This window comes from Danio rerio, chromosome 16 (assembly GCF_049306965.1).
Source record: "Danio rerio strain Tuebingen ecotype United States chromosome 16, GRCz12tu, whole genome shotgun sequence".
Classification (NCBI taxonomy): domain Eukaryota; kingdom Metazoa; phylum Chordata; class Actinopteri; order Cypriniformes; family Danionidae; genus Danio; species Danio rerio.
This window is the reverse complement of record NC_133191.1, coordinates 13,012,130-13,024,610: the sequence shown is the minus strand read 5'-3', so window position 1 is coordinate 13,024,610 and position 12,481 is coordinate 13,012,130. Positions and strand designations below refer to the sequence as shown.

Sequence of the window (12,481 nt, the reverse complement as noted above, 5' to 3'; positions counted from 1 at the left end):
TAAGTATGAACACAAGACCTATCTGGAAAACAACAGCTGTGATATCCTCTGAGTAAAACTGTGTTTTGAAAAGTGGAGATAAATATCAGAAATGATGTAATGATTTGATTAATGGTCTGTGGCTGGTGCCTGAAAATGTTTACTAAGCTCTTTGTAGTTGTGAACATTTCTGAGACAGTATGTCGACAATAGGTTTACTGATATGCAAACTGACGAAAATAACTTTGTGAACAGCAATAGGCTATTTCTGCCTCTGCTTGTTTTGGTTTAAAATCAATAATTTGGTGACGATGTGTTGTAGAAATGTGATTTATCTTTCAACATCAACAAGTTTTAAGTTGTTTTTCACATTATTCTTGTGGCGACGCCTTTTATCAGACTTTTATTTCGTCATTGTGTTGTTGTTGTTTTTTTTAGAAATTTAATCATAAAGAGCCATAGATATACACTAGCTGTCGACATATGCTATTGCTGTCTATTGGAAGGAATGCATTAATAGAGACGCCATTTTGGCACAGGGTAGCACTCCTTTAAAATAAATGAGGTGCAGTGGTGCCTGGCCATCTGGAGCCATTGATGTACACACATATATACATATATCTTTGATCGAGAGTTTTCCGGGTGGTCAGTATGCAATTTATTTATTTTTTTATTATGAAAATTATAATTTTGCATGTGGCGTCACATTGGCGCAGTGGGTAGCACGATCGCCTCACCCCAACCTAACAGTCTACTGATAATCTAATAAGAATTAGCCTAGCTGGAATGTAGATGCAATGTAACTTATATTCAATAAACGGACCATCAAAATAAAGTGTACTAAAATATTAATTGACAAATTGAACATATTTAAATACATAAAATAAAATAGAAATAATTATGATTAATATAGCCATAATTATAAAAATATAAAAGCAACAAAGAAACAACTTTGAATCAAAAATGCTTTGAGTGTAAAAGACTTAGAGCAAAAATGATTCACAGAGACTATCAGATGTACAATTATAGATTGTGTCAAAACATCTTAACGTGGAAGTTCTAGTAAAATGCAGTTTAAACTGTGTCAGTTCAGTTTAGTTTAGTTCAGTGTAGTTTAATATTCAATGCTGAAAGTCCAAACTCTGAAGAGCAAATATATCGATCTGCAACTCCACAAGTCCCAAACCAAGCAAGCCAGTGGCGACAAGGGTAAGGAATTAACTTCACCAATTGACGAAAATGAAGGAAAAAAACCTTGGAAAAAAAACAGGCTCAGTTGGGCACGACCATTTTTCCTCTAACTAAACTTCCTGTGCAGAGCTGCAGTCTAGACGCTGGATAAATACAAGATATGCCACTTTAATCACAGCTGATTGATCCAGATTGGGTTTGCGCTCGCTAAACCAGAATAAATACTGCTCCACCTTCTTGAGCTCTATAAAACCCAAAGTTTGTTCAAACAGCAAACCTACCTGCAACACTCTTCTGGGTTTCAAGATTTATAAAAACGACAAATCCTACTTCTGGACACAAAAGGAGCAGGGTTACATATCTGTGATTGAACAATGAAGTATTATAAAAAACCAGACAAGTGAAATTTGAGATATTTGCTCTGAGAATAAAACCAAAATAAGAACACTACAATAAGCTAAATTTGTTGATATTAGCGTGTATTTGATTCATCTTAATTTTGAACAATGGCCAGGCTGGTTTAAGCAGATAGAAAGGAAAGAGTAACTCAAGCAACTACCACAGAGGAACTTTGAAGCAGATGAATTAAGACGCCTTTCCACTGCATACCACATTTGGATACGATTGTGGGAATACGCCCCCTTGTGGCAGTCGCACAATATATTCAGTGTTGTCGTGCACCATGGGAGAGAAGCTGATTCTCAGTGTTCAAAATAAAGGAGTGCAAATGCAAGACCCTTTATTGTCTGAATGAATGAATACTAGAAACTCATAGACCGCTAAAATATTGGAGGGAATGTGGAGACAACATTAAAAATATATTTTTATTACTTTCTTACTTACATTTAAGAACAGAAATGTTTTTTTTTTTTTTTTTAATATAGACTTTTTATAATTAAAAAAATAACCAAATAAACTCCTATTTCTCATCTCGCGTGCACGGACCTGCTTGTACAACACTGGAATACATCACATCCAGTCGGCCGGTCGCATACGGTCTAGTTGCAGGAGTTCAAATATTTCAACTGATCCGCAGCTCAATATGGATCCGAATTTTCCGCAGATGATCAGAACTCCACGCAGCTCCCGGACTGCTCTCCATTGGAAATGAATGACTTCCGGTCTGTCACTTGTCATTTGTCGTGTGCAGGGGAAAGGAGGCTTTACAGTAGCAAAAGGAGAGAGCACAAATGACACTCCTGTCAGCAAAAATCAGCAACCTAAGGCTACAATTAAAATGGGTATACTGATGCTGGACAATAGAAGATTGGAAAAAGTTTGTCTAGTCTGATGAGTCTCAATTTCTGCCAGGATATTTGGATGAAAGGGCCATGATTTGGCATAAACACCATTAAAGGGCTTGAGCCATCCTGCAAGCTTTTGTATCAAGAGTTACTGTACTCTCACTGTCCAGGAAACAAGGCATGTTAATAAACGGGAGAAAGAGTGGGCAGAAATATATAAACGTTGTGCTTCCTGAAACCCCACGCAGAACATACCAACTTCAACAATGCACATGATGTATACGCTGTGTAAACAACCTCTATACTGAGGTTTACCCAATTTGGTCAACTTAGGATGTTAGGATGGGTCTTCAGTTTTCCCTCTGGCCGATGTGATGATATTTACATTGCAAAGCCACCGAAAGAATCACTACTGATGTTAAAAGTCATATGCTCATTTATACAATTTTTATTTGCAAGCTAACTTTCATTTATGCATTTTCTTTTCAACTTGGTCCCTTTATTAATCTGGGGCCGGCACAGCAGAATGAACCGCCAACTTATTCAGCATATGTTTCCAACTGCAACCCATCTCTGGAAAACATCCAAACACTTTCAAAACGGCCTATTTAGCTAACCCAATTCATCTATAGTGCATGCCTGTGGGGGAAACCGGAGCACCTGGAGGAAACCCACACGAACACGGGAAGAACTCCACACAGAAATGCCAACTGACCCAGTTGAGACTTGAACCAGCAACCTTCTTGCAGTGAGGTGATCGTGCTACCCACTGCGCCACCGTGACACCTGTAAGCTTTATGTTATAAACTAATGCTAGACAACTTCTGCCAATATCACCATATTAGTTATATACAATAAAATATATATATATATACACAAAAAAGTACATTATGCTCACAGGATGCATCTTTATAATATTGTGAAATAGCATCACAATTCAAAGATATGTTTTTTAATTGAATATATTTTTTAATTTTGATTTTTTTTTTTTTTTTTTTAGAATTACAATTCCTGTCTTCAGATCCTTAAAAAAATAATACAAATAATATAAACACACATAAATGCCATTTATATGAAAGGGAAACATAATAATTGTCTTTACTGTAACTTTTTGGCAAATTTAGTGCATTCTTGTTGAATAAAATATTGGTGACTAATGTATGTAATGTATTACTGGGTCACGAAAGTAAATCTCAAACTGATTTAACACAGAAAAAATAACAAAAATGTAAAAAAATGCTAAAATCAAGTGAAAGCTTTTATTTGATGTTCACAATGTTCACGTTAATGCTACAGTACATACACACAGTATAAGTTCAGCATACAGTCAAATTCAAGTCAAAGGATTCAAGTCTCAGGTAATAACAGCACCACTTCTCTTCATCCCATTCAGTTCATATCTCAGTGTTCATTGATTCGAGAATCTCATAATTGTCATCATAACCCAAGAAGAGCAAAAACATCCCTCAGATCCTCAGTCTCGCAAGGCTATAGTGAGAAAAAAAGTAATTAAGCAAAATGACAATGGCATCATAATCTTTACATTTATATACTGCCCAGTAGAGCCAACACAACCTCAAGGCAATTCGTAAGTTTTTGATTTAGTGGCTAATTCGTATAAATTTGTACGGTCTCATTCGTACAATATAGCACGATTTGCTCATCACCCAATGACGGCTGGGTTTAGGGGTGGGGTTAAGTCTCATGCCTCCTTTTTAAAATCTTACTTTATTACTAATCTTCTACGAATCAGCCACTAAACTGACAAAACGTAAAATACTTACGTTTCCTCATGAGATCGGGCTGGTAGAGCAGGAGTGTCAAACTCAGTTGCTGGAGGGCCGCAGCCCTGAACAGTTTAGTTCCAGCCCTGCTTCAATACATCTAAGCTGCGGTCATACATAAAAAAAAACGAGCAATTGCTCCATATTTTACATTTCTGTACAGAGAGGTTATGTTTTGATCATCAATTGGTCTCACACAGTTAAGTGTTGGGATTTCGCAGGTCAGAGTTCAACAAAGCTTGAACTTTCCAATGTAGCGATCTGCAAAACTTGACGCACGAGGTTTCGTTTCCTATCTGACGCATTCAAGTGCGTATGAATGGAAGTCTATGGGGAGTTCACACAGGAAGTCCAGTGTGACCGCAGCTTTACTGGAGGTTTAAAACAAGCCTGAAGGACTCAATTAGTTTGATCAGGTGTGTTTAGTTAGGGTTGGAAGTAAACTGTGCAGAGCTGCTGCCCTCCAGGAACTGAGTTTGACACCTGTGCTAAAGAGTATGAACGACTACCACAAAATCAAGCAAAATCAAGAGAAGACACTTTCAATCAATTTTGCATTTGTTGTTGTTGTTAGATACCACCTTATGCTAAGGTCCATTCACACCAACAATGATATCTAGAACTTGTGTGTATTCAAACTTCTCATAAAGTGTACAAAGGTGTCAAAACAGTGCCAAGAATTCTTCCATCATCCTTTTTTTTTTCTTTTTAATTCTTTTTAAGGGTTTTCACCTTTATTCTGATATAGGACAGAGGAGATTTCAGACAGGAAAGTATTGGGAGCAGAGAGAATGAAAAGGGCGTCAAGCTGGGAATCGAACTCGGGTCAACGTGAGCACTTTTGTGCTATATGTCCGCACACAGTATCTTTAGGCTATTGGCACTGACATGCAAACAAACTTGATCTGCATCTGAAATTGCACACTACTCATGTAAATACTACATTTGAATTTTAATTTACTTCAGGAGCATTCACGAGTTTACTTCAGTAATCTATACACTATGAACATGAGTGTAAATTCAAGTCAAGTCATGTTGAGCTTTGGTGTCATTTCAGTCCATGTGGACAGAGTGGAACAAAATGTGTCTCGCACATAAACACAACACTAGAAATAAGTGCTATTTTAAACTATTTTAAATCTGCAATTTGTCGTTATCACATGACCTACCCGTCTCAATTGTGTAGTTTCACTCCCATTCCTCAATTTTACTGGCCTTATGGGATAGTAAAGTGTCCATTGGATGCACACTTCAGAATCTCGCCGGACATAATAACCTGCACTGTCATTAACCAGATAATGTGATTTTGGGGAATCTGTTGGGGAGAAATTCTCCTTCTAGCCACAATTTTGTTGTTGGAGAATTTATTTTATATGCATAAATCTGACTTTGACATGCTAAAATTACTTGATTTAGATTTTGTATAATGTCCACATGCATTTAACTTTTTTCTGTGTTGTGTATGACCTTGCTCGATGTGTATGAGCAAATGGATTGTAGTGTAGCACTGCAATCAGTTTTGAATTCACATGACTTTTCAGGGCTCAAAATTTAGAATTTACCAAATGTATCTCTGTCCACAACAAAAATAAATAATTATTTCTTAGCCACAAATTTTTAAAAATGTATTTTTTTTTTTTTTGGAATTTGTAAAATAATTATTGCCATCTAAAAAAATTGCATAAACTGTGTCCTGGCTAAAAGTCCCAGATCAACAGTTAACTAAATAGGGAGTTAATCTCCTATTAAAGCATATATATATATACATAAATGCAATTAAACCATATTAACAAAAATAACTATAAGCAAAAGAAAGCTGGTGAAAAACCGTGTGATAATAGGATAACGTTAACATTAGGCCTGTTAATAATCTGTTCAAAGAATGGTGAAAGAAAAGTGAAAGCAGTAACCGGCGCCACTGCTGCTTCCAAAAATACATTTATTTTAAATCTGGAGCTCTTGAAAGCAGCAGGTCTGTAGGTTCACAAGTATCACATTTTGTCCAGTCTATTTAAAAGAAAACAAATCGCACCCATTGAGTTTCCAGGCACAATTGCTTTGCGGAGGAAAACGGGAGCGTGCACACTTTGCATCACATCACCTGTGCGCGCGAGTGATCATCCTGTCATTCGGTGTTCAGCTGCTTTCTTTTGCTCGCACGAAGACAGTTATTTTTGTCAGTCCTGCTGCTTCTCGATTCTAAGTTAACATTTGCAAATTGTGCTCTCTTTATTATCGAACTCTGCTTTAAAGAAAGCTACAATTTGAAAAGCATTTCCCTCCTGCCGAAGTTGCAAGTGGGTGCTGTCTTACCTGCCGCTGCTAAAATCAACACGAATTTTGCAGGTTGGCGGGTGTTAATGTAAAGCTCTGCGCTAGGCAATGACTGAATCAGCTGCATATTGTGCGCAAGTGTTGCTGTTGATATTAATATAATTTTTATATTTAATAATATTGTGAAATTCAAGATTTGTGAGTCATACAGCTTTGGATAGCTCAAAACAGTAACCACAAGTCTCTTCTCTATCTTTAAAAGTGTCCATAGTCATTTTGGCAACACAAACAATGCAGGCACCTCAACGGAAACGTCTGCTTTTATTTGATTGGAGAATGAAAAAGACGCAACTGATAAAACTTGCTTTTTCCGCTCAGACTTGACCTTTTTCAAAAACGTGAGGCGCAGCAGTCGGTAAACGCAAGGCACGCAGAGTTGGTGTGATTGGCCACTTAGTTATTGCTATATTTCATTAATTTAAATTCTGTGAAACATTCCTGGAGTAAACAGAGCTTTGTATTGAATTCAGTTAATATACACCACGTTCTTGTAATGTCATTCTAAAAAATGAATATATGGTAAATTCGTAACCTGCAGAATCCGATTGAGTTTCCGAACAAGCCGGACAGAGTTTTCATGAAGTCCATCCCAGGCTTTAAAACTCCGCTCCCTCCTCGCAACAAACGTTTGCCAGCAGTAGAAAAAGTCTAGAAACAGAACAGGAATTGTTCAAATAGAAATTCGCCGCATCACTAATATAAGCCACGCCCCTTTGTTTACCTTTATAAGTCATGACCGAGATCTGAACTCCTGCCCTCTTCAGGTGTCGCAGACCTTCTCTCTCCACGCTGTCCTCTTCATCACAGAAGTACAGGCGTGACACAAAGATCCTCAGCCTCAGATTGGGCGTCTGTGACAGGAAGTGGGCGAGCTGTTGAGCACATTTAGAGCAGGGCGACCAGGAGCAGAACCAGGTCACTGAGTAACACAATCTTGCACCGTCCACACTAGAAGCGCTCAGGCCCGGACACAACGCACCCAAGTGACGCAGAAAGAGAAGCTTCAGAAGAAACAGAAAGGGGGAAAAAACCATCAGATAAAGAGAGAGAGAGAGGGAAGTGGCTATCTTTAGAATAATACTCGTGTATTCATAGCTGGTCATTTCTTTATCATTTCATCTCTTCCTCACCTCTACATGGCATCCGGAGCGATTGCGCAGGTGTCCAAAGTCAAAAGAGAGGGAATCAGGGCCGATGCGTCGCTTTACTACAAAACAAAGGTAGGTTTCGTGTCTCCCTCGAGCCCAGCGCACATTCTTATAGTGGAAGATGAATTTCTTCTGGGTCATGAGCACACTGGAGCAAAATATTGTATTATGTTATTCATTTTAGACTGTCATAATAAAAAAACAAATAGACTATACCGCAAAAAAAAAAATCACATACAATGGTCATTCGAAGTGTTTGCATAAAAAACAACCCATTAGAAGACAAAATATATAATATAAGGTATATTACAACAATAATAATAATATTAACACAATAAAATGCAAAGTTTTAGTTCTTTCCTATTAATATATGAATGAAAACAAACCTACAATTTTACAATAAATTTAAATGTACAAATCAAATAAGTTTATTAAAATATGAAAGAATTATTTCATTAAAATGTAACAAAATACGACTTTTTTTTTTTATTTAAAATGTCATCAAATTAAATGCAGTCGTTTTTAATCATTGAAATATTACCTAAACATCTTGCTTAGATAAAATCTGATCACAGGGAACTCGTGCACATCAATAATATCAAAACTGAGTAAGTCAGAAACTCACACCTGTCTTTAGCGTTTTGTAAAAATCACATATTTCAGGATGACTGGGACGGCAGCCATCATCAATGGTCGGTTGAATTTAGTGCGTTTATAAACAGACCGCAGAGCAACGTGCATCAAAACAGTCTCACAATCACTCAGCCATTCACACTAATAACTATGAGTTTCAATTTACACCTTCTGAAACTGGACAAAATCTTCAAAAAGTTTATTGCACTCACAAATGAATGTAATCAATGCATTGAATTATTCCTTCATAAAAAAACTTCTAACACATATATATATTTCAATTATTTATCAATTCTAATGCATATATTTAGCTAATTATAGCTGCACAATCTATAAACAAAATCCCCCTTGTCTCTCACTATCACTTGTTTTGTTTTCGCTTACCTGTCCAGCTTGCAGATCATTCCGAAAGTCGAAACTTGCTAACTCATTTAGTCACCCGAAAGTCAGTGAGAGTTTAAAAATGGGTTGAGGAAGAGGGAGGTATAGAAATGCATGACAAGCCCATATAGCTGTATGAAAGAGGGTCCCTGATTGGGTGAAAACGCTTTTCAAACCTGTTTGGGTGCGTTTACGCTACGATACGACTCAATAATCTGTGCATGTGATGTTTAGGGAGATATGTAAAAGAGCTGGTTGCACACACTTGGCAATGTAAATGAGAGAATCAAACAGACGGTATTGAAGTCAGAATGTGGTTGGGATAAAGCATGCATGAATTTATCATCATCTTTCTTTTTTTAAAACTGTTTATTATTTTCCGAGTTTCTACAATAGCACTTGACCTTGTTCTAACCACATATTAGTCTCTTGCGCATTTGACATGTTTTCTAACCTTTTTTTGCTCCAGAATGTGCGTCAGAAATTGCTGCCAACAGCATAACCAAAGCCAGTTGGAAAATTCCAGATCTCTTGCACCCATTTAGGGAACCCTCGGCTTCATTTTTCCCACACAAATCCAAAAAAACAAACCAAACACTCCCATATACCTTCTCTCTTTTGCTCAAACTTTCTCCATCCGCACCCTTTCCACTTGTTTAGTTCTTCCCACAGGGAATTAAAAGAGGGGGGAAAGAACTCGTTTTACTACAGGAGGTCCCCACAACCCCCGGACAGACAGTCCTTGAGGATTTTTCCAAACAAAATTACTCACAACCACCAGGTAAACTCTTAAAAATAAAGTTACACATTTTTTACGAAGTTGCGGCTTGGTGCCTCAGTGGTTAACATTGTCTCCTCACAGCAAGAAGATTGCTGGTTCGAGTTGGCAGTTGGCTTTTCTGTATGGAGTTTACATGTGCTCCCCGTGTTTACGTGGCTTTCCTTCTGGTGCTAAAGTTTACCCCACAATCCAAACACATGAGGTATAAGTAAATTGGATTCACTAAATTAGCAGAAGCATGTTTGGGAATGAGTGTGTATGGGTGTTTCCCAGTGCTGGATTGCAGCTGAAAGGGTATCCGATGTGTGACACATATGCTGGAATAGCTGGTGGTTTATTCCGCTGTGGCGACATTTGAATAAGTAAGGGATTAAGCTAAAGGAAAATGAATGAATGAATGAATGAATGAATGTTGTCAACTTTACAAAAGGTATATGTGCTCTTTAGGTAATTTTATGTGGAGATTTTAACTGAATTTTAACTGAAACAATATACATCAGATTGACGTAAGTAAGGTAAATGGTTGCTAACATAAGGTATATGGGCTAAATTTAAGCAAACTAATTTTATTAGTTTATCTAATTTATAAAGTTTAGTCCTATTCAACTTATTTGTATGTTTAAATTCAGTATTCATCAAAGGCGGCAACACCACAGCTCCGATAACACAAATTCATTAAATTAAAAAAGCTGACACAAAGCTTGGCTTTTTTAATGTAATAAATTTGTATTATTGGAGCTTTGTTGTTGTCACCTTTGATGAATATTTAATTTGCACCTTTTGTGTTTTTTTTTTGGCTGAGCACCCAGTTAAGAGGGATGAGCATGGTTTTGTACAGTTTTTCTTTTCTTTGTTTAAATTCAGCAAATATAGATAAGCAGCACGAGTGGTCTTCAATGAACCTAAACGAGCACATGTCACTCCACTGCTAGTCCGTTTGCACTGGCTGCCAGTTGCTGCTCGCATCAAATTCAAAGCTCTGATGTTTGCCTACAAAGTGACTTCTGGCCTTGCTCCTTCTTATCTGCTCTCACTTCTGCAGATCTATGTGCCCTCCAGAAACTTGCGTTCTGTTAATGAACGTCGCCTCGTGGTTCCATCCCAAAGAGGGAAGAAATCACTTTCGCGAACGCTCACGCTCAATCTGCCCAGTTGGTGGAATGGACTCCCTAACTGCATCAGAACAGCAGAGTCACTCGCTACTTTCAAGAAACGACTAAAAACCCAACTATTTAGTCTCCACTACACTTCCTAATCTGCAATTGCCTCTCAGTATATCACACTAACTGTACAAAAAAAAAAAAAAAAAAAAAAAAAAAAAAACCTAATACTACTAATACTTCCCTTCTTAGACTTTACAGACCTGAAACTTGTCTATAGCACTTATTTACTGTTGCTCTTGGTTGTGTAAATTGCTTCCTTGTCCTCATTTGTAAGTCGCTTTGGATAAAAGCGTCTGCTAAATGACTAAATGTAAATGTAAATGTAGATAGTTTGCAACCACTTGCCTTAAAAAAATTGTAAATCCAATAGATATTTTTTTTAATGTACACTGTAAAACCCAAAAGGCAACTTTATGAAATGAGTGTAGTTAACTCCAAATATACTAAAAGTTAATTCTACTCATTTGAAAAGAGTTTTGAACTGTGTTGAAGTTAATGAGTTAATTAAATACCTTATTACATCAGCTTAAATGGAGCAAGTTCATAGTTCTCATATACTGTAGATTAGTTTTTTAACTCAAATAGTTTGTTGCAATCGATTTCCTCAAACGGTTTGAGTTGCCTTAACCTATTGAGTTTTACAGAACTGAGTTGGTTTGAGTTCTCTTCATTCTCTTCAAATTGCTTTGTTTACCCAAATGGATTAAGTTCATAGTACTCATTAGGATTAGTTTTTGAACTTAAATGGTTTGTAGCAATCGGTTTTCTCAAATGGTAATGGAGTTGCCTTAACTTTTTGGGTTTTACAGTGTACAAATAATGCAATAAAATTGTGTAAATGGGATGAAAAGGTGTTCCTTTTAACAAGTCACCACTTCAGAGTCTGACAGTAGCTATGTTTCTATAATCTATAAAAAATGCTTAATGGAAATGCCAAGATGTGCATACATTTTGAAAATGTGCATAATAAACCAACATAGTCTTATTCTGATAACGTAGCCCTATATACATTTTTTGGAGATCGCAAATTATGTAACCAGAAGTACATATGGCTGCATTTCATCATTAAAATGAATGCTATGGGGGGCAGTATGACACCATTACTTTTCGCGCTTACCAGCTGACTGCTTACCTCTGTGTGGATGGCTTTCCCAATGCTACCTGTTCGTCCAGTTAGCTCTCCGTGTACATCGATGGACTTGAGATGCACAAAGGAGTTGACCATGATGACAGGGTTCAAGTCAAGCAAAGAATGGTTCCAGAAAGCAGGTAAGACTAAAACAGAAGCCATAAAATAAACTAGTGGATAACAGGGTGAGAATGTGGTAAAATCTGAAAATGTGGTAAAAATCAGATAAGGGCTTTTCTTTTTCTGGATTGCTTTTTAAAATTGGCGGTTGGGTTTGGGGAAGGAGGAGGGTGGGTCAGTTGATCGGTCAGTCATTCAGTCTTGATGACGTGAATGGCACTAGCTAGGGAAATGTGAAATCTGAAAAAGCGTACACAACGGCCTCTGGTGGATTCGCGAAGCAAAAACTTAAAAAAAAACGTAACTTTCGGGACGTATTTGCCGCTCTCCAGAAATGTGTATATCGGTACTTTTTCAGAATAAGCCTGGTTTTTCATAAACGTATGCACACAATAGAGTAGGACAAACCTTTTATCTGATAAGAGAAGATGTGCATAAACAATGATGGAAACACATTTGTAAAATAAATCCTAACATGAGCTTCAAAAAAGTCATGTGGTTTTGTTTCACAGATCATGTGATAACAAAAAAGCATGTAAGGTGGCATTAATGAACAAACTAGTGATCCGACCACATTGCACAACATCTGAAATG

General features: G+C 37.1%; 1 protein-coding gene across 2 annotated transcripts; it reads right to left on the bottom strand.

Moving 5' to 3' along the window:
* Positions 1-3,661: 3,661 nt before the first annotated feature.
* Positions 3,662-11,913, bottom strand: aicda (activation-induced cytidine deaminase). Of its 2 annotated transcripts, none has more exons than XM_073924920.1 (5): positions 11,771-11,913; positions 7,663-7,828; positions 7,254-7,533; positions 7,065-7,180; positions 3,662-3,902 (listed from the first exon to the last, which is right to left on the bottom strand). In XM_073924920.1, exons 2-5 carry the CDS (start codon positions 7,819-7,821, stop codon positions 3,852-3,854), a joined length of 606 nt encoding a protein of 201 aa, XP_073781021.1. In that variant the 5' UTR covers positions 7,822-7,828; positions 11,771-11,913; the 3' UTR covers positions 3,662-3,851.
* Between the last annotated feature and the right edge of the window lie 568 nt (positions 11,914-12,481).